General features: G+C 40.3%; 1 protein-coding gene across 4 annotated transcripts in view; it reads left to right on the top strand.

Annotated features, from left to right (window-relative positions):
- The window catches only part of ACSL3 (acyl-CoA synthetase long chain family member 3), an 84,775-nt gene extending 68,797 nt beyond the window's left edge, over positions 1–15,978 (top strand). For all 4 annotated transcript variants that reach the window (XM_008259234.5, XM_008259233.5, XM_089328968.1 and 1 more), the window contains 4 exons: positions 302–493; positions 1,614–1,728; positions 4,175–4,332; positions 12,950–15,978. In XM_008259234.5, coding sequence (XP_008257456.1) covers positions 302–493; positions 1,614–1,728; positions 4,175–4,332; positions 12,950–13,107 — 623 coding nt within the window. In that variant the 3' untranslated portion in view covers positions 13,108–15,978. The remainder of the gene's footprint in view (positions 1–301; positions 494–1,613; positions 1,729–4,174; positions 4,333–12,949) is intronic.
- The last annotated feature ends 7,228 nt before the right edge of the window (positions 15,979–23,206 follow it).

Genomic DNA, 23,206 nt, shown 5'->3' with positions numbered 1-23,206 from the left:
TTATTTTTATGCTAGTGTGATATTTAAGACTCTACAGAATCATAGAACTGCTTACCTGTATAGTATTTCTAATTATTTTATATGGTAGGTGGGTGGGTGATACTGGATTTTAGAGTATAGTATTCTTTTCTTTTTTGAATAGTGGCTTAAAAGCATACTTGCCTGTGGTTAAGCAACTGAAATTTTGTGCCTAGTTTCATATTGATGAATATTATCTATTCATTGAAACCAGTAGTTTCAAATTTTCACATTACATATAGGGATAAAATACTGAATTCTTAAATTATTTTATGTTTGTTAGGTGGATACTTTAATACTGATAAACCACATCCAAGGGGTGAAATTCTTATTGGTGGCCAAAATGTGACAATGGGATACTATAAAAATGAAGCAAAAACAAAGGCTGATTTCTTTGAAGATGAAAATGGACAGAGGTGGCTGTGTACTGGAGATATTGGAGAATTTGACCCTGATGGTTGTTTAAAGATTATTGGTGAGCCATCTAGTAATTTTTTGGTTAATGACTGTTTATGAAATAGTTTTGCATAAAAGATATTGCATATTTAGGAAAGCTGTTTAATAATTTCAGAGTATATTTTTATGTAATGTTGGCATGGACTATTGAATCCTCCCTGGATCTGCACTTTACTTTCCTTGCTTATAATTAGAAGCTTGCTATTTAGAAGTTCCCAAAATTCATAATTGAATTATTAGGAGATAACTGTTGGTCATTCTTTCCTCCTTGTGTAAGGAATACTCATTTTTGTGAATTCTTTGACATTAGAGGTTATTGGATGAGACTTCCCATGTACCCTGTGTCTTTGGCTTGCGCAAGAGAACAAAGGAAAGCACGACAGCTCAAGTACTGTGACCCATACTGGGCAAAAAGTACCTGTGCCTACTTCCTCTATTAGTTTCTTTTTCCCAGTTAATGGTATTCCTGTCCCAGTCATTCTAACTAGAAACCTGAGAGGAGCTGGAAGACTCTGCAGTCAGTCCTGATGCCTGTTCATCCCATTGATTGATCCTATGGGATGTGCTTCAAAGTCATACTCTTACTACTTTCTTTGCCCTTACCAGGATTGTAGGCCAGGCCTGAACTGTCTACCATCCTATTGCAAGAAATTACTCTTTATTTCCATTCTTGGATCCCCTTAAAAACACCTCCTCATGCCACTGTGTCATTACTCAACACTGACCTTACAGATTGCTTTCTTCGGCAAATGTTTTAATGGCTCCTAGCAGCTCAGTTCAGGGTATCTGTCACATGACCGTTGTTCACCTGTTTACCTGCATCTTCACTTGTTTGCCTCCTGCTTTATGCTGTACAGTAATTGGAGCTGACATATTCTCTGGCCTTTGCTAGTGATTTTTACTTGGCTTTATCTCACTGTCCCCTTAAGTCTCAGCCTGAGCTGTACTTAATCGTACAAAAATTAGAGCCCAATTTTATATTATATTTTTTTTACTTTTAGCATAACCCTTAATATCTAATGTAACAAACTTTAAGTAATTTGATAAATTATTTTGGGGAATGGCCAGTATTTATTTGTATTAAAGGTATGATCAATGTCATTCTCCTCAGTGCTCCCCCCTCCTTGTTTTTTGTACAGATCGTAAAAAGGACCTTGTAAAACTCCAGGCAGGAGAATATGTTTCCCTTGGAAAAGTTGAGGCAGCTTTGAAGAATCTTCCACTAATAGATAACATTTGCGCATATGCAAACAGGTAAGAAAAGTAGAATTCCTACTACTTTTACTTCAAATATTTGGTGTGCTATAGGCATTTCCTGCGTATGTTATACCTTCTTTGTAGAGTTTTTACAGGAACTTTCCTTCCTGCCTGTTATCTCTGGGAACAACCCCTCATTAGCTGATTTCTTTCCTTGCAATGCTTTTCCCTCCTCATCTTCCTGTTTGTCTTTTCTACTTTACATCTCACTGTGGTGTCCTGTGTGGTAGGGAATGGAAGAAAATAAACTCCTCCTTCCTGATAGCCTAATGTACTCCCAGCTATCTGGTCTTTGGTACAAGGATGTTTCACAGGATGACCCCAGAGGAAAGGGAAATGAAGAAGTACCAGCAAACAGTCCACCGTTCAGTGCTGGATCGCTCTACTCCCCTTGTCCTCCGTAAGCCCCAGACCCTCCCGGAGAGAAGAGCCCGCAAGCTGAGTCCAGACCAGCACCGCCCCCTCCGCCCACTGCTCTGGGGGGAGGAGCGGGGAGCACGTGTGGCTTCCGCGCTTCCTCTGCGGCCCCGCCCAGCCTCAGCCTTCCAGAACTTTCCTTCCGAGGAGCTCTGATGGCAGCGTCTGCGAGCGGCCCTTGGCCGTGGCTGCCCCGTGGCTGCGTTGCGGGGGGGCATCTGCCCTCCGCGCCTTGCCCTGACCGCCTTGCGGCCACAGCTGCGGGCTCCGCCCCGCCGCTGCGCTGGCCTCCGGGCCTTGGACAGGCCCCCGCGCTCGGCCGGCAGCTGCCCCAGAACCGCCCACCTTGGCCGCGACCGACTGCTCGGGGCCAGGACGGCCGGCCGTGGGGCCCCAGGAGGCCCGGGGCGGTGTGGGGCTCGGCTGCGCGGGTCCCAGGTAGCTGGTGGGGGGCAGGGTGCTGCCGGCCACTTGCGGAATAAACACCGTGACCTCTGCTGAAAAAAAAAATAAAGGCAGCTAGAGCCGGGTTAGCTTCTGGGCAGGTCTGGGAACTCCCACCTTATAGCATGCCAAGTGAAAGCTTACCATGTAGCATTCCTAGCTCATGAGATACAAAGAAGGTGGGGCTAGAGAGTTTTAAGTTAAAATTCCAAAATTATGTTTAAGAGAAATGTGTTGCAATTTCAGATTGAAACTCTGATAGCATTTTTCTATAAAAGTATTGCAAGTGGTAATTATTCAGAGAGAGAGGGAGAGAGACTTTCCATCTGCTGGTTCACTTCTCAGATGACCTCTGAACCAGGCCAAAGACAGAGTCTTCATCCAGGCCTCCCATGTAGGTGTCAGGGACCCAAACACTTGGGCCATCTTTTGTTGCATTTTGCAGGCTATTAGTAGGGAGCTGGATTGGAAGTGGAACAACTAGGACATGAACCAGCACCCACATGGGATGCTGGGTTCACCAGCTTCACAGGTGGCTGAGTTACCTGATATGCTACAGTGCCAACCCCCCCCCCCCTTTTTTTAAGATTTATTTGTTTATTTTGAAAGTCAGGAGTTATAGAGAGGGAGCGAGAACAATCAGATGTTTTGTGGATGAGCCTAGGAATCCATCTATAGCAGTTGACATTTATTACGGGAGAATTGAGTCAAGTATCAAAAAAAAAATTTAGAAATAGACTTCGGGGTATGGCCCAAATTAAAGATGTACTACATTGGGGCAGGGGTTTAGCCTGGTGGTTAAGAAGCCTATGTTCCATATCAAATACCTTGGTTTTATTCCCAGCTGTGACTTTTGACCCCAGTTTTTTGGCAGTGCACACCCTGGGAGGTAGTGGTGATAGCGCAAGTGATTAGATTCCTGCTACCCACATGGGAGACCTGGATTGTGTTCCCAGTTCCAGGCTGTGGCCCTTTCTGTTGAGGGCATTTAGAGAGTAAACCAGTATGTAAGAGCTCTCTGTCTCTATCTCTGCCTCTAAAATAAATAAATAACAAAATTTTAAAAAGGTGAACTAAATTGATTTATAAATGATTCTACCCTTTAATTAGCCATTTAGTATTTACCTTAGTGATGCCACAGTTCTAGATTTTAATGTGATAGCAAATCTATCTTGTTTCTTCAGGTTACTGTTTTATGATCTTCAACAAAAGTGTTTGTATTTGTATGCTCAGAGTTCATCTTTCAACATAAATTCTCCTGATAACCAAAGAAAGTGTCACAATTATTAACATTTATAGTTTTTTCTTAAAGATGTATGTATGGCACAATTTATAATAGTTAGGAACACTTGAAATTTATCATGAGATGTCAGATTAAAGTTTATTTAGCAGTGAACTCTTTTAAAGCTTTGAAACTTACTAAAACTCAACCAAGAATACCATTGCTTGAAGTAAGTTTGCCATAGTAAATATGGTATGTACATTTAAAAAAATGGTGGACAGTTAATAATGTCAGTGTAATTAGTAGCTGCAGCTAACTGCTTTGTTCGTTTAATTAAGTTATCCTTTATATATATTTCAGTTATCATTCTTATGTCATTGGATTTGTTGTGCCAAATCAAAAGGAACTAACAGAATTAGCTCGAAAGAAAGGACTTAAAGGGACTTGGGAGGAGCTGTGTAACAGTTGTGAAATGGAAAATGAAGTCCTCAAAGTGCTCTCTGAAGCTGCTATTTCAGGTGAGTTTCTGGATCCATGAGATGCATTGATAGCTCTTTCATTTGGTGCCTTTCCCATTTCTTTGTGTAGGCGCCTATTGCTGTAAACTTTCCTCTTAACACTGCTTTTGCTGTGTTCCATAAGGTTTGATATGTTGTATTGTTTTCTTCATTTGCTTCCAGTAAGTTTCTTTTTCCCTGTGACCCACTGTTCATTCAGGGGCATGTTGTTCAGTCTCCATGTGTTTGCACTTGCTCTAGATTCCCAAGTTGCTGATTTTGGTTTATTTGGTGGATACCTAGGAGTGGAATTAATGGATCATTTGTCAACTTTATATTAAATCTTTTGAAGGACAATCTAACAATCCTCTGCCTAATCCAAGTCACAAAGACATAGCTCAAAGACATAAAACTTCTTTCTAAGATTTGCTTAGTTTTAGGTCTTACATGTAGCCTTTTAATTAATTTTAAGTTAGATTTCCTATGTGGTGTGAAAAGGGAGTACAGTTTCATTAAGTAATATCTATATTGGGAAGAATTATGCAAGAGATACACAATCAGTATAAGGTTATATATTTTAAGATACAAATGTGTCTCTCTCTCTGTGTGTGTGTGTGTGTATGTATGTGGGGGGAGGAGAGAGAGAGCAAGGGAGTGTTACTGCAAGAAATTGGCTTAAGTGACTGTGAGGTCTGTATAGTAGTATACAGAATTGTCAGGGCAAACTGTTAGAAGGGCTAGACCCTCAGATAAGAGCCGAAACTCCTGCCCATGTGCAGAATTTGTCTTTGGAAGCCCTCCTTCTGCTTTAAGGTCTTTCAGTTGATTGAATCAGCCCCACTAAGTTTAGCTAGTATGTACAAAATACCTTCACATCAACACCTACTTTATTATTTAAGTAGGAGCCTGTGCTTCTTGACACATAAAATTGACTTCACTGGCCTACTTCTTATAAATGACATTTACACACATTAATCATAGTTAATTCCATATACAGACAGTTCCAAAGTTAGTCTTCTGCCCAGCTTTGACAACAGTCATCTTGTATACAATTGAAAATACACCACCCTTTCCCCAGAGACACAACTCCTTGGGTGATTTTAACTCTTTTTCCTTCGATGGCCTTTAACTTAAGTACTGTGATACAAAGTTTACTGTTACTAATCCATCTTATGGCTATCAGAAAATAAGAAAAACATAACGCAAGCATGTCTTTGACATAGTTAGTACTCATGACTGTTAGAGTGCTCATAGCTCCAATTCGTCATGCTGTGCTTAGTTTCCTGAAGCATGGGTTTAGATGATACTATCACAAAAAAGGATAATTTTGGGCCAGCACTGTGGAGTAGCTGGTAAAGCCGCTGCCTGCATCCCATATGGACGCTGATTCAAGTGCCAGCTGCTCCACTTCCTATCCAGCTCTCTGCTATGGCCTGGGAAAGCAGTGGATGATGGCCCAAGTGCTTGGGCCCCTACACCTGTGTGGGAGACCCAGAAGAAGCTCTTGGCTCCTGGCCTCGGATTGGCCCAGCTCCAGCCATTGCGGCCATTTGGGGAGAGAACCAGTGAATGGAAGACTTCTTTCTCTGCCTCTGCCTCTCTGTAACTCTGCCTTTCAAATAAATAAATAAATAAAATAGTTTTTTTTTTAAGAAAAGATAATTTTGAGTCATCATAGAGTGCTGTGCTGAGCAGTTTGAAATAATAATAAGAAATATAGTGTCAGACTCCACTCCATTTGTAAGTCAGTTCTTTGTTACCTGCCTTAATGATTTTGCTGCCTTTGGAGACCGCTCTGGTGACAATCTTGAAGGCTCAAACCCTCAGTGTTTTTGTTTATGAGTTCAAGTTAATGTATCTTTTTTTGCTCTTGAGGCACCTTATACCTTTAATTTGGTACATTTCCTTTCTTTTAGTGTAATTTAAAAAAAAAAAGATAGCATTCAATTTACCACCCTAGCCATTTTGATGTATACAAGTGTAGTAGTGTTAAGTTTATTTATATTAGTGGCTGCAGAGTTCTAGGACTTGGTCTTCCAAAACTGAAGCACTGTGCCTGCTAGGCTCTGATTCCCTTTCTCCTTGCTTTTGACAGTCACCTTCCTACTTTCTGTTTCTGTAATTTGACTTGAATTATTTCATTAAGAGTGGATCACAGTACTTGTCCTTTAGTGACTGGCTTGCTTTGTCATACCCTCACAGTTCATCCATGTTGTAGCATGTGACAAGATTTCCTTCTTTTTAAAGCCTGTATATTACTCTGTTGTGTGTGTAAGTAGATTTCAGCAGGTTTATAGAAAGATAGAATTAAAAGAAGTAATTTTGGCCTTGAGATTCCATATGAATTTTAGAAGATTTGTTTGTCTATTTCTTCCAAAAAATACCATCAGAATTTTGGTAAGGATTGTGGCAATTCTGCCAGTTGCTTTGGGCAGTAGTGTGGAAATTTTTTTTTTAAGATTTATTTATTTATTTGAAAGGAGTTATGGAAAGAGAGGGAGACAGAGATCTTTCATCTGCTGGTTCACTTCCCAATTAGCCGCAGTGACTGGGGCTGAGCCAAGCCAAAACCAAGAGCCAGGAGTTTCAACCAGGTTTCCCATTGGGCCATCTTCAGCTGCTTTTCCCAACAAGGAGCTGGATCAGAAGTGGAGCAGCTGGGATTCGAACTGATGCCCATATGGGATGCTGGTGTTGCAGGCCTTAATAATTTTGCTCCCTATAACCTGCTGCACCACAGCACCAGCCCCTAGTGAGGAAATTTTAAAGATATTAAAGATAATGACTCTTCCAATCCAGCAGTACAAGATATCTTTCCATTTCTTTGTATCTTTTATTTCTTTAAGCCTCTTTTAGTTTACAGTGTACATGTTAGGTTTGTCCCCAATTTTTTTCCCCCCCACAATGGTTATTGTTAATATATAGAAATACAACTGATTTTTGCTTGTTGATTTTGTATCCTTAAACTTTGCTGAAATCTTTGTTGTTGTATTTTTATACATATTAGGATCATGTGATCTGCAAACAGTTAAGTTGTACTTCTTTACAGTTTGGATGCCCATTTATTTGTTTTTTGTCAGGTTGCTCTGGCTAGTACTTCGAGTGTTGTGTTGAATAGCAGTGGCACGTGGGAGATCCTTGTCTTGTTTTTGATATTAGAGAGGAAGCTTTCATTCCTTTGCTGTTGCATATGATGTTTGCTGTACTGTAGGCTTTTCGTGTATACCTTTGCTTTTTTTGAAGTAATTTTTTTATTTCTACTGCATTGAGTGTTTTGATTTTGAAAAGGTACTGAATCTTGTCATGCTTTTTCTGCTTTGACAGGATCATATGATTTTTTAAATCAACTTCCTTTTTAAATTTGGTGTGTTTCACTGATTTTTCCATATGTTGAAGCTGCTTTGCTTTTCAGGTGTAACTCTCACCTGGTGTTGATGTACTATTTAGTTTGATTTTGAGAGTATTTTGAGGGCATTTTTACATCAATATTCATCAGGTCTTTAGTTTTCTTACACTTTTTTCTGGTTTTGATATCAGAATATGGCTGACTTTATAGGATGAATTTGGTATTTCCTCTCTAATTGGGAGAATTTGAGGAGGATTGCTGTTAATTTGGTTTTTTAAAACAATTGGTCGAATTTTTTTTACAGCTTCACTTTTTCCTAATGTCTCCTCATCATCCTGCAGGCTGTAGTGCCCTACCCAAGTGACCAGGTGTACTATTGTGATAAGGCTGGTCTCTGTCAGTAGTTCACCTTCTTGCCCTCCCCTGACTGGCTTAGTGACCTTCAGATGCACCAGGGAAATCCCCTCAGCGTTTGCTTATGTACTCTGCTTCTACTCCCCTTCACGGCATTTGCCCCTGTATTTTCACTCTCTGATCAGTTGACGGGTTGGTGTGGCCTGGTGTGCCTCTCTGTGTTGTTATTCCGCATCTGCTCCTTTCCCAGCCCTAATGAGCTCTGATTTTCCTTTAGCCCTCCTACTGGTCCCAAAGTCCTAACTCCCCTGGTGTGTCATGGAATCATGTGGATTCTTCCAAGGGTATTGTCCTGCCTCGTTGCTGTTGTTATTTTTATTTTATCCTATTTGCTTTCTTGTTTATAGTGACATGTTTTGATCCTCTCTGCATTTCTGTCTATGTTCCATAGATATTTTCTTTGTGGTTATCAGTGCGGTTACATAAAAAGCTAGTTATAAAATCTAATAGTTTAACTATAATTTTATATAAAAATTGTACTCCTTTACGTCTTTCTCCTCCATTTATATTATTGATGACACCAGACACCTCCTTTTAAATTATGTATCCACCATCTTAGATTTAAAATTACTTTGTATGGCTTTGTTTTTGAAATTCAATGCTAGGGGAGTGCATTTAGCCTAGCAAACATGTTCCTAAGATATTTATATGCCACATTGGAGTAGCTGGCTCCAGCTACTGACTCCTGCTTCCTTCCAGTGCAGACAGACCCTGGGAGGCAGTAGTGATGGCTCAAGGGGGAGAGTTGAAGTTCCTGGCACCTGACTTTAGCCTTAGCCCAGCCCCTGCTATCACAGACATTTGGGGATTGAACCAGTAGGTGTGAGCCCTCTCTCTGTGTTTCTGCCTCACTGTCTCCTCACAAATGAATGGAATGGATTTCTGTACTGGATTTACAAGTGATTAAATACATACACTACTGTAGAATTCTGTATTTCTCTGTGTATTTGCTGCAGAATTTTATATTTTCATGTGATTTTTGTATTACTATTTTTTGTCCTTAAAAGACTGTCATCATTTCTCATAGAGTAGATGTAATGGTTATGAATGATTTCAGCTTTTACTTATAGGGAAAATTTTAATTTTCTTTCATTTTCCTAAGATAGATTTTAATTTTCCTTCATTTTCCTAAGATAGATAGATACTAATTTTCCTAAGATAGATAGATAGATATTAATTTTCCTAAGATAGATATTTATTTATCTATTTATTTATTTATTTAAAAGCGCTAAAGAGAGAGAGATCTTCCATCTGCTGGTTCACCCTCCAGGTGGCTGTAATAGCCAGAGCTGAGCCAGGCAGAAGCTAGGAGCCAGGAGCTTCATCTAGGTCTCCCATGTGGGTACAGGGACCCAAGCACTTGGACCATCTTCTGTTGCTTTTCTAGGTGCGTTAGTAGGGAGCTGGATCTTAAGTGGAGCTGTTGGGACACAAACCAGTGTCCATGCGAGATGCTGGCATCACAGGTGGCAGCGGCTTTACCCAATAAGATAGAATGCTGGCGCCATTTTCCTTCATTTTTTTTTTTAAAGATTTATTTATTTACTTAAAAGTCAGAGTTACACAGAGAGAAAAGGAGAGGCAGAGAGAGAGAGAGAGAGAGAGAGAGAGAGAAGTTTTCCATCTGCTGGTTCACTCCCCAAGTAGCCGATCCGAAGCCAGGAGCCAGGAGTTTATTCTGGGTCTGCCACGTGGGTGCAGGGCTGAAGCACTTGGGCCATCTTCCACTGCTTTCCCAGGCCACAGCAGAGAGCTGGATTGGAACTGGAGCAGCGGGGACTTGGGCGCCCATATGGGATGCCGGCACTGCAGGTGGCAGCTTTACCCACTACACCACAGCAACAGCCCCTTGTCCTTCACTTTTAAAGGACAGCTTTGCCAGGTATAAGTTTCTTGGTTGGCAGTTTTTTTTTCCTTCTAGCATTTGGAATATAACATCTTTTTCCTTTTTAGCCTTCAGTCTTTCACCTGAAATGTCCGATATTCTAATGAAAGCTCCCTTGTACGTGATGAGTCACTTTTTTATTTTTGCTTTCAGGATTCTCTGTAGTTTTTGACACTTTGATTGTAATATTTCTGAGTGTAGTTCTCTTTAGATTTGTCCTAGGGAGTTCTTTGAACTTCTTGAATTTGTGTGCCTGTTGTTCTCAGATGTGGAGAATTGGGAGCCATTATTTCTTCAAATAGATCTCTGGCACTTTCTCCTTTTTTCCTCTTGTGATTCCCAGAATGTATGTTTTTCCATGTGATGATGTCCCATAGATTTTTTTAGGTTCCTTTCATGTTTTTTGTTTTTTCCTTTTTTTTTTTTTTTTGCTCTTCTACTTTGTAATTTCAGAAGCCCTCTGTTGAGTTTGCTAATTTTTTTCTGATCAGATTTCTTGTTGGTATCCTCCAATGAATTTTTCAATTTGTTTATTTTACTCATTTCCAGAATGTGCTTTATTCTACTTCTTAGTGGGTTTTAGGTCATTATTATTAATCTTTCACTTATAGTCTCATAAATTATTTTCCTGATTTTTTTTGGTCATCTGTGTTCTCTTACTTCTTGAGTGTCCTTATTGTATTATTATTATTTTTTTTTTGCATTCTTCATTTGATAATTCACAATTTTTCTTTGAGTTTGATTTCTGGAAATTTACTTTGGTCTTTTTGATGGGCCTTGTGCCTCTCTCTCTCATTTTGGTATGTTTTACTATGTTTTGCTTGAACTTTGGCACTTGTAAAATTGGCTACCAATCTCAGTTTTTGTGTCTTGTTTTGTCCTGGGAGGATTTTCTCCATTCAGCTCTGCTAGAGATTTTTCAGCAGGCCTAAGGTGTTTCCTGAGGTGTATCCCCCTCTGATTTGCTGGTTTCTATTCAGGAGCTCCCCCTTGTGTCTTTGTGTGATACTGCAGCTTCTGGTACTTGCTGGTTGCCTTTGTTCTTGGCAACCCCCAGCACTGGCGCTTTCTACCTGTTAGCACTTAGATTCAGGCGAGACAGAACCCAAAGTCAGAATGTTAGATGTACATCCCCTCCAGGAACAAGTTGGCAGTTGGGGGTGTCCTCTGTGGCTTTGCACTGTGAGAAGGATGGGTTCTGGCAGGTGAATGCCATGTGTTCTCTGTGTCAGGCTTTGTTGCTGTTTTCATGTTTGCCTGGCGTGTAGGGGCCTCTCAGCTGGTTTCAGGTTCCTCACACAGGCATACACAGGATTAGTGTTCAGTCCATGTCTCGGGCGGGGGTGAGGGGACGACAGCTAAGTCTGTTCTGTCATTTTACTGACATCACTCCTCCCTCACACCTGTTTTATGTATTATTATGGTTTGATGTTTGCTAGAAACATCCAATCCCCTGTTGGATTGCAGACCACTTGAAAACATTACCTATTCATTTTTGTGTTTTAAAGACTGTTTATTAAAATACTATACATATAATAAATTCTCAAATACTTGTGAAAGAATGAAACAAAAGGCAGCGATGTTAAGGACTTTAATTTTCTTTAATTAAGTTTCTTTAAGTAAATAAATAAAAAACATTTTAAAAAGATACTTTTAAAATGTTTTTTATTTATTTACTTATTTAAATCACCTTGAAAGATGTGGTAACAGAAAGAGACAGTGAGAGGTCTATCGCTCTTCCTTCCTCTGATTCACTCCAAATTCCTGCCTTACCCAGGGTGTAGCCAGGCTGAAGGCAGGAGCCCAAGCACTTGAGCCATCAGGTGCTGCCTCCCAGGATGGATTAGCAGGAAGCTAACAGAGTATCTGTGACTTGAACTCTCACTCTGATATTGGATATGGGTGTATTTCAAGTTGTGGTTTAACCTGCAGTAGCACAATGCCCACCCTGAGTGAGTAATTTATTAAACTGCATTTTAAAACTTTAACACTGCATCTCCTTCTTCACCTCCCTCAGATGTCCTTTCCTCTCCCTCCCTCCTTCCGTTTATCAGCTATCACCAATCTACTGTATCAGTAGTAGGAATGTAATAGTGACCAAGCATTCTGTCTTCATAGCTTATAGTGAATATCATGATTCAGTGACAACATTCTCTCTAAGCTTTATTATTTTTTAGCATCTGAAGTCATTGTGTTCTTTGTAATCAATTCAAGGAAAACAAATGTGTGTGAAGGAACAAGTGAAAATGTCCTCGGCCGGCGCTGCGGCTCACTAGGCTAATCCTCCGCCTAGCGGCGCCGGCACACCGGGTTCTAGTCCCAGTCGGGGCGCCAGATTCTGTCCCGGTTGCCCCTCTTCCAGGCCAGCTCTCTGCTGTGGCCAGGGAGTGCAGTGGAGGATGGCCCAGGTGCTTGGGCCTGCACTCCATGGGAGACCAGGAAAAGCACCTGGCTCCTGGCTCCTGCCATCGGATCAGCGTGGTGCGGCGGCCATTGGAGAGTGAACCAACGGCAAAGGAAGACCTTTCTCTCTGTCTGTCTCTCTCACTGTCCACTCTGCCTGTCAAAAAAAAAAATGTCCTCCTCCTTCTGGACCCCAGCCCCTCGTGTTATCTGTGTCCGCACATCTGGGTGCAAGCCTCCCCTGCCTGTGCTGCCAGTCGCCTTTTTTTTTTTTTTAACCTATAAGTGAAATTCATTTTATGACAAAATTGTATCCTACTTTATGCCTGAATCACAATTTATTTAACTCCTTCTGTTGATGAGAATCTGTAATTAGTTTTTCACTGCAATAATTATCATGTGTCCATGTTTTATTTATACTTGTATTTTTGAGGGACAGATTTCTTAGACATGAGATTTATGGGCCATTTGTTGGTTGTGCGTTTTGATGAACACTCAAAGAATGAGGAAGCTATTCTATTAGCTTAGAATTTTAATCGCACATTTTAAAATTCCTTTGCTTTTCCTTTTTTCTCTTTTAAACATCTCAGCAAGTTTGGAAAAGTTTGAAATTCCAGTAAAAATTCGTTTGAGTCCTGAACCATGGACCCCTGAAACTGGTCTGGTGACAGATGCCTTCAAGCTGAAACGCAAGGAACTTAAAACACACTACCAGGCGGACATTGAGCGAATGTATGGGAGAAAGTAATTATTCTCTTTTGACATCAGTTTGCTACAGCGAGCTCAGATCAAATAGGAAAATACTTGAAATGCATGTCTCAAACCGTGAGACAAACTCCATTCCTCGTATTAAACCGAAACTGTTATTCTCATGACATCACCATTTCTAACTGACAGGATTAGTAAAATATTAAGACAGAAAACTTGTGTCTGTCTCTTCTTTGTTTTTCCCTACTCCAGTTTACCACCTATGACTGTACTTGTCAGTATGAGAATTTTTCTGAATCATATTGGAGAAACGGTGATTTTAAAACCTCAAGTTTTTAAACATGATTTGTATGTTCTGTATAATGTTCAGTTTGTAACTTTTTAAAGTTTGGATGTATAGAGGGATAAATAGGAAATATAAGAATTGGTTATTTGGGGTTTTTTACTTAACTGTATTTAAAAATGCAAGGGTATTGATGTGAAATTATGTAAATTTCAAATGCTTATGAATCAAATCATTGTTGAACAAAAGATTTGTTGCTGTGTAATTATTGTCTTGTATGCATTTGAGAAAAATAAATATACCCATACTTATGTTTTAAGAAATTGAGAGCTTGTGAATATATGCCTGACAGTGTCTTCTTTATATATTTATTTTTTATTAGAAAAAAAAAAAGTTTGGTTGAAGTTGCAGGACAGTCATGGTGTAATGGCAAATGATTTAATACAGCAACTGTAGCATCAGATGTTAGTCTCCAGTAGCTTACTGTCAGATTAGTGTCTTCTCTTTAGCTGTTGAGACTAGGAAAATGTCCAAACTTAAATGGGAGCAATCTGAAGGACAGGGTAGAATGTTTTTTTTTTTAAAGGATAGATTTTTTAATGTCATTGACCATATGTATATTGAGTTGTCTCTATATGAACAAATTATTCATGAGAAATTATTCTATTCCAAACTCTTATTCTAGTTTTAGTCTAGGTATTAATCATATGTCTCATTTCACAGTTGCAATTTTTTTTGATATTTTGCACTGGTGTCTGTGTGACAGGGTCAGTGGTTGTAGTTTATTAAAGAGCACGTTATCCTCTCTTTCTGCCATAATTTGTCCATACTAGAAAATGAAATAATTTAGAATGCATTTGATAATAGCATTCTCACTAAGATACATGAGAATTTAACTTTATAATGAGATAAGATTGATAGGCTGTATGTCAATGTAGAAGTTATTTGTGATTCATAAAACATTGCTTGTATATACATAGTCTTTCCATATGTAATGCTTGTTGTTATTTCAGGAGTAATATTACACCGATTAAGATGTGTTCAAATCAGAACTCAAGAGTTGTAGGAACCACAGTTTTCATACCAAACTAGTCACTGTTTCTCAGTTACTTTAGAAAGAAAAATGAGCATTATGTATGTGTATGTGTGTATGTGCACAGATGGGTTTAAGGTAGCAGGAGTCTTATGAAGAGCCAGGACTGTGTAGTTTTGGTCACATCACAAGTGCTGTATCTGGATGTTTCAATTCAGTGTTTTGTTTTGTTTTCAGGTTTTTTTTTTGTATTGCTGTGTATTTGTATTATGTCTTGAATTCTTTTGTTTTTGTCATTGTATGAGTTTTAATTATGTTGGGGAAAACTGCCAAAAAGTTCAGCTGAGAGAAAATGAACGGAACTTCTCTATGTCAGAATGCTGTCATCTGAAAGTCAAGTCAGGGTGGGTGAGAGAATTAGTTTTGATGCTTTGTCTTTAAAATAATGTTTGATTTCAAATTATTTTTAAAAAGAGGTATTTAGGAAAAATACTCAAAGCTTCAAAGGAAAGATAACTGGTAATTATAACTTGAAACAGTGTCAGAGGACTCTGTAGTTTATGTCTTCAGAAACATCTAGTGTAAGGCTAGCTTAGTTTACATCTAATTCCATTTGTTTTCTCATGCGGTAATGTTTATAATTTATTTTCAGTCTCAAGATATCAGATGCTGGATTTGAAATGCCACAGCAGAGCATGAGATTAAATAGATAGAATGACTTTTCAAACAAATTTTTCTCTTACCCAAATCATCCTTAGTGACTTGAAAAATAATAATTTGGTCAATTAAAAAGAACTCCAAGCATTATAATTGTTAAGAAATACTGGTTTAACCAGAAAATATTTGGGTAGGAAAATTTTAAGGAATTTCATAGTAAATTGCTAAATGTAATACACATATTTGGGAATGGAATATAGGTGCTACAGAACTGTTATCTTCCAGAAGTGAACCATATGAAGACACCTTAAACATTTTCTATTACAGAACCGTAAGCATTTTATACATGGAGACTGGTGGCCACTTCCACTCTTCTCTTACTCACGCTTGCTGATGTATTTTACCTGAAATTTCGTTAACTTTTTAACTAAGAACACAACAAAACTGAAAGTAGTATCTACTTTCTAAATGCTACTTTATTTTTTAAGTAGTAGAGTTATATCCATGATCTGTAAAACTTGCAATTTTGGGGCAATGTTTAAAAATAATTTAACTTAAGGTAATTATTTGCTGCTAAAAGACTCAAAATTTTAGAGTTTTTAAACGATTAGTCCCTGGGATACAAGTTTTAAAATTAAAAAACACTCTAATATGTGGGTACCTTCTTTTACTACAAGAATTGTGTACATCTGTGATGTGTAAGAGGGCTATCCACATTTCACCAGTGTGTGTACTGCGCCACACTTGGAGTGTAATGCCTCCTTTCTATGCTTACAATTCATGGTTTCCTGTGAGCTTATTTCCAATGGATTCTGGGTTATTGCTGTTTTCTGCCTGAAGAAGTGTGTATCAGAAAGAAGCTACATGGCTACATGGTATGGACTATTTATTTGTAACTTGACCCTAAGTTTGAAGAATAAAGAGATGTAAATATTAAAGTTTCTGATATTAAAATTCTTAATATTTTTTCTCAAAGAGGAAGTTCTCCCACACTAAAGATTTTGACATTGCCAAGATTGTTGTTGGAAAAGGGAATTTGGGGGATTTTTTTCCTGGCCTCAAAATCCATTCGAAGAGAAATTATTCTGGAAGTTCTGATCCACTTTGTTTCCTAGTGTTCTTGTGTTCTGGCTTTGCTCTAACCCCAGCTGAGGGCCTTTCCATTCCTTTCTTGGTTTTAACTGCACAGAAGGTATGCTGTCAGCATTTTAAAGTCAGTGTTTACAAAATGCTGTCTACACTTAAAATATTCACATTGCATGAAGTCTTCAGTAGGTTGGTAAATTAAAGTTTGACATAGAAATTCATGGGCTAAAAGCAGATTGGGAGCAATAAAATACTTTGTTTCAATCCTGTGGTTGTGCTAGGGAGAGTGCTGTGCTATGATAGATCAGAAGCCAGCCCCTCCCTCCATGGACTGCCAGGCAGGGTCTGTGGGGTATGTGTGACTTTATACTAAAACTTTTTAAAATAACAGTCCATCTTTCTGTTTAATCTTGTAACACTTAATTTAAATATGTGCCTCTGGCAACTTCCGTATGTTTCGTTTTTTGCATTAACTTGAGATGTTTATGCCTTGTTTCTCTTATTAAATTTTCTTGGATTTTGTTTTTTGAACACTAATTGCTTAAGATTTCTACCACACTACCTACAGGTTTTATGATGAGGCATACCAAACAAAAGTAGCAGACTATGTGCAGATAAATAGCCTGGTTTTAAGTTGTAAAAATCTGTTTATCTTCTGATTTTAAAAAAGTGCTCTGATTCTTTAATCAATCTGCATACAGGCCTGTAATTTGCCAACGCCTGTCCATTTCAGACGTGGCACTGAGCCCAGTGCCGTAGCATGGTGCCTGGCCCCAGAGCAAGTGTTTAGCAGTTATTTCTGAGTACATTAAAGTGTTAAAGTTGGTGTTTGGCCTAGCAGTTAAGACACCCACATCCCATGTGGAATGCCTGGGTTCAGTATCTACCTATGGCTCCTAATTCCAGCTGCCTGCCAATGGCAGACCCTGGGAGGCCATGGGGATGACTCCAGTAATGACTGCAGTCACCCACGTGGAATTGCTGGATTGAATTTCCAGCTTCCAGCCTGGGCCGCCTTTCAGCCCTAGCCATTGCGGGCATTTGAGGAGTGAACAGGCAGGTGGGAGCTGTCTTTGCTTCTCAAACAAAACAAAACAAAACAAAACAGTTATAATGACAATACACTTAGATATTTGGATGCCTTTCTTCTAGTTCAGTCCTTTTTTTTAACTTTTATTTAGTAAATATAAATTTCCAAAGTACAGTTTATGGATTACAATGGCTTTCCCCCCATAACTTCCCTCCCACTCGTACCCCTCCCATCTCCCGCTCCCTCTCGCATTCCATTCACATCAATTTTCATTTTCATTTATTTCATTTTCAATTATCTTTATATACAAAAGATCGATTCAGTATAAAGATTTCATCAGTTTGTACCCACACAGAACATAAAGTGTAAAGTACTGTTTCAGTACTAGTGATAGCATTAATTCACATTGGACAGCAAATCCCCATCAATCTCCTTATTTGTTGACACCTTTGAGAAACGTTGCTTTTGGTGGGATTCATTTAGAGGCAGCTTTTCCCACTCAGTGACTCCTCTTTGGGTTAGTCCTCAGGTCTTTGTGAAGAGTTTCCCATTCTGTGTGGGGTTTTGTTATCCATTAAGATGGGATCTCAGTGTGAAGCCTTTTCTTCCCAGTTGCCTCTAAAGAAACAAGGTTTCTGGTAGTTCCTGTGGCTGGAAGTTTTCCATGCTTAGTGCATTTGCAGGTTTTCTGTCTGACATGTGTCTTCAGAGAAATGGAAGAGCTATAGCTGTAGGTTTTCTTATCCTATGCTCCTTCACAGGAGGGTTCTTCTGCCTGTGAGTTCTTTTATGTTCAGTCAAGGGTAGGCTGCAGGTGAAGATTGCTCCATGTTGTCCTTATTTGTAGTTTCTTCAGTGTGGATTCTTTGCTGTGTTTTTTTTTTTTTTTTTTTACTTTTATTTAATGAATATAAATTTCCAAAGTATGGCTTATGGATTACAATGGCTCCCCCCCCCCCATATCGTCTCTCCCACCCGCATCCCTCCCCTTTCCCACTCCCTCTCCCCTTCCATTCACATGAGGATTCATTTTCGATTCTCTTTATATATAGAAGATCAGTTTAGCATACATTAAGTAAGGATTTCAACAGTTTGCTCCCACACAAACATAAAGTGAAAAATAATAGATGATTTTTTTAAATGATGATGAAATCAGATCAGACCTATTGTCATGTTTAATCCCAGTGAGAGTCAAGGTGGGAATTTGATAATTTCTTCTTCTTCTTCTTCTTTTTTTTTTTTTTTTTACAGAAGATCAGTTTAGTATACATTAAGTAAAGATTTCAACAGTTTGCACCCACATAGAAACACAAAGTGAAATATACTGTTTGAGTACTCGTTATAGCATTAAGTCTCAATGTACAGCACATTAAGGACAGAGATCCTACATGAGGAGTAAGTGCACAGTGACTCCTGTTGTTGACTTTACAAATTGACACTCCTGTTTATGGCATCAGTAATCTCCCTATGCTCCAGTCATGAGTTTCCAAGGCTATGGAAGCCTTTTGAGTTCACCGACTCTTATCTTGTTTAGACAAGGTCATAGTCAAAGTGGAGGTTCTCTCCTCCCTTCAGAGAAAGGTACTTCCTTCTTTGAAGACTTGTTCTTTCCACTGGGATCTCACAGAGATCTTTCATTTAGGTTTGTTTGTTTGTTTGTTTGTTTTGCCAGAGTGTCTTGGCTTTCCATGCCTGAAATACTCTCATGGGCTTTTCAGCCAGATCGGAATGCCTTTAGGGCTGATTCTGAGGCCAGAGTGCTGTTTAGGACATCCGCCATTCTATGAGTCTGCTGAGTATCTCTCTTCCCATGTTGGATCACTCTCCCCTTTATTTATTCTATCGGTTAGTATTAGCAGGTACTGGACTTGTTTATGTGCTTCCTTTGACTCTTAGTCCTTTCATTATGATCAATTGTGAACTGAAATTGATCACTTGGACTAGTGAGATGACATTGGTACATGCAGAGTGGACAGTGAGAGAGAGAGAGACAGAGAGAAAGGTCTTCCTTTGCTGTTGGTTCACCATCCAATGGCCGCCGCGGCCGGCGCACCGCGCTGATCCGAAGGCAGGAGCCAGGTACTTATCCTGGTCTCCCACGGGGTGCAGGGCCCAAGGACTTGGGCCATCCTCCACTGCACTCCCTGGCCACAGCAGAGAGCTGGCCTGGAAGAGGGGCAACCGGGACAGAATCCGGCGCCCTGACCGGGACTAGAACCCAGTGTGCTGGCGCCGCAAGGCGGAGGATTAGCCTATTTGGCGCTGGCTCTTTGCTGTTAAGGTGTTAAGGATATGTTATGGCTAAATATTTCCCCACTTTCCTCACATTCGTAGTTTTTTAAAAAACTTGTGTGAACTTTCACATGTTTAATCAGGGAGGGAGTCTTAGGGGTTTCAGATATTTTATCAAAACTTTAAGATCCTAGCGTTTCTGACGGTTTTTCTCATAGTGATGAAGACTTCTGGTCCCGCTTTTTGGTCTCACATTTTGCCCTCTGAAAGAAATTATTGACAAAGTAAAGGAGGACGTCAGGAAGCTTTTACTTAGGTGGCTTACATGTATTGATGTATACATTTTTTAATAAAGATTGTTTTATTTGAAGGGCAGAGTTAGAGACAGACAGATGGATGAACACATAGATCTTCCATCTGCTAGTTCACTTCCTAAATGGCAGCAATGGCCAGGGCTAGGACAGGCCAAAGCCCAGAGCCTGGAGCTTCTGGGTCTCCCACATCAGTGGAAGGAAGCAAGGGCTTGAGCAGTTTCCCACTGCTTTCCCAGGTGCATTAGCAGGGAGCTGAAGAGCTGGATCAGAAGTGGAGCCACTGGGACTTGAACTATCATCCATATGAGATGCCGGAGCTGCAAGTAGCAGCTTAACCTGTTGTGCCACAATGCCAACCCATCTCTTTCTCTCACATATAATATAGATCTAGATCAATCTCATATAATATAGATCTATATATGTTTATATATTTATATATATGTATCTCTCCAATCTCTATAAAGTGTATATTTTCATTTACTTGGAAGAGTGACAGTGAGTGAGAGTGCTTCCATCTCTGGTTCACTCCACAAATGCCCGCAATAGTTGGGCCTGGACCAGGAACTCCATCCAGGTCTCCCACACGTGTGGGTGGTAGAAACTCAAGTATTTGGGTCATCATCTGCTGCCTCCCAAGTGCAGCAGCAGGAAGCTACATCAGACATGGGGTAGCCAGGACTTGTACCAGGCACTCCAATATGGGATGGGAGTGTCCCAAGCAGTGGCTCAACCTGCTGCATCACAGTGTCTTCCTCATATCTACTGGTATTTTAAATATCATAGGCTTTTTTCTTTTTAAGGAGTTTGCCCTGAGCCATGAATTTTCAAATTATTCACTTTGATATTCTTTAGTGATAATTAATGAAGTCTAAGAATGGCTTAGAAGACCTAAGTGGATGGGGCTTCTGGCTGTATGGGAAAGAAAGGGGAGGGAGAAGGTGTGGTGTACAAAATTCTCAGCTCTAAAAACCCAGTGCTGCCTTGGAGGCTGCTGTGTCTTGCTCAGGGGCCTCGTGGTCTGCCAGGCTCCCAAGCCCACAGGGAGGCCTCACTCTCGCTCTGCTCCTGTGAGCCCAGGACACAGTCCCGTATTTGCCAGGTGCTCTGCCTGCCTGTACGACATCTGCCGGCTCAGCCTCAGTGCGGAGGCCATTGTTGCTGACCATCCTCTGGGTTTGATTGCTGTCTGAGCGCTGGGACAAGATCTCTGAAAATTAAACAAGGAAAGCATGTTGGCCATTCTGTTGCCATGGTTAAGAGTAGACTGCAGGATTTGTTTGTGAACCTTGGCTATGAATCAACAGCTCACCTTGGGAGCGTAAGGTGCACCAGGGGCTGAAAATGTTCCCTGTTCTCAGTCCTGCTCCTGGGAATCTGCCTTCAGAAAATACCCAAGAGATGCAGGTTGAGATTGCTTGCACAGGGATCTTTTTTTTTTTTTTAACTTTTATTTAATGAATCTAGATTTCCAAAGTACAGATTATGGACTACATTGGCTCCCCCCCTCCCCATGACTTCCCTCCCACCCGCGACCCTCCCCTTTCCCGCTCTCTCTCCCCTTCCATTCATATCAAGATTCATTTTCAATTTTCCATATATACAGAAGATCAGTTTAGTATACATTAAGTAAAGGATTCAACAGTTTGCACCCACATAGAAACACAAAGTGAAATACACTGTTTGAGTACTCGTTATAGCATTAAATCTCAATGTACAGCACATTAAGGACAGAGATCCTACATGAGGAGTAAGTACACAGTGACTCCTGTTGTTGACTTTACAAATTGACACTCCTGTTTATGGCATCAGTAATCTCCCTATGCTCCAGTCATGAGTTTCCAAGGCAATGGAAGCCTTTTGAATTCTCCGACTGTTATCTTGTTTAGACAAGGTCATAGTCAAAGTGGAGGTTCTCTCCTCCCTTCAGAGAAAGGTACCTCCTTCCTTGAAGACCTTGCACAGGGCTTTTTAAGATCTTGTTTAATCTGTTTAATCAGTCAGGTACAATTTAAGCACCCTTGAGTGAGATAACAACTGCATACTATATTCACTTGATTATATAGGCAAAAAAAAAAAAGCTATCTGGATAGCTTTATTGTGAGAACTGTTTCATGCGATGGATGATTTGGGGTGAAGAAGCTGGGAATCAGAATTCAGTAGGTTCTTTGAGGTGATGTCTGTCTATAACATGAGGGTATTTGTGTATGGCTTCTGTATTTCATTTTTTAAAAATTCTCTGATAAGGGCCGGCGCTGTGGCATAGTGTGTACAGCCATCCTCTGCAGTGCCGGCATCCCATCTGGGCTCTGGTTCTGGCTGCTTCTCTTTCGATCCAGCTCTCTGCTGTGGCCTGGGAAAGCAGTAGAAGATGGCCCAAGTCCTATGGCCCCTGCACCTGCGTGGGAGACCTGGAAGAAGCTCCTGGCTCCTGGCTTTGGATCTCCCCAGCTCTGGCCGTTGCAGCCATTTGGGAAGTGAACCAGCGATGGAAGACCTCTCTCTAACTCTGCTTTTCAAATAATCTTTTTTAAAAAATTCTCTAATAATTGCTTTCATGCTTTATATGTCTTTATTTTCATGTTCTTTTAGAAATTTAATTATTTATTTGCAAAGCAGAGCGATAGAGACAGAGACTGATCCCCCATCTCTTGGTTCACTTCCCAAATGCCTGCAACAGCCAGACTGAGCCAGGAGCCAGGAACTCCATCCAAGTCTCTGACATGGGCGGCAGGGGTCCAAGTGCTTAAGTCATCACCTTCTTCTACCCAGGGTACACATTAGCAGAAAGCCGGAATGGGAAGTGGAACCAGGTCTCCAGTCCAGGCACTCTGGTACGGGATGTAGGCACCCCAAGTGGTGCCTTAATGCGGCATCAAAATACTTACCCTTCTCATTGCTTTTTCAGTTGTGCCCTATTTCTTGAGATCTTGCTGTGACTGAATGACCCTCTAGAAGCCTTTGCAGGTGCCCAGGCCTCTGTTTCATTGTTAACTCTGATATCAGTGAGAACTCTCTGAGCTGCAGGTGACAGAACATTCCAATTCAAACTTCACTAAATAAGAAGATTCTGTTGGTTCATGGAACTGAGAACCCTGGTGGGAGGTCTTCAGGTATGGTGTGATCCAGGGCTGCAGTGAATGTCAGGAGGACCTGGTCTTTTTTGCCATGGTTCTTTGCCCTCTGTTTTGGGTTTGTCCTCAGGTAGCCCCACTCTGCATGGTAACCTCTAGAATCTCCACACGTACATCATCACAACCCCAGTTCCAGCAGGAAAGAGTGCCTAGTAACTCCAGCAAATGTCTCAGTACTTGTACCCAGTGGACTGATTCTGCCAGTGCTGCCCTTAGCTCAATCTGAACTAGAGGGATACTTCCTGAAACCCAGTTTTCATGTTCTTTGCATGTTTTGTTTTTCTTACTGCTTTATTACTCTGTTCGAATTTTTCCATAACTGCGTTCTATGGGACCTTGGTTCCCAAACACTTCTTTTCTAGAATCTTCATGC

The sequence above is a fragment of the Oryctolagus cuniculus genome, chromosome 3 (assembly GCF_051225735.1).
Source record: "Oryctolagus cuniculus isolate XC-2025 breed Fujian yellow rabbit chromosome 3, ASM5122573v1, whole genome shotgun sequence".
Lineage (NCBI taxonomy): Eukaryota > Metazoa > Chordata > Mammalia > Lagomorpha > Leporidae > Oryctolagus > Oryctolagus cuniculus.
The sequence above is the reverse complement of the archived record's forward strand: the minus strand, read 5'-3'. Positions and strand labels throughout refer to the sequence as shown.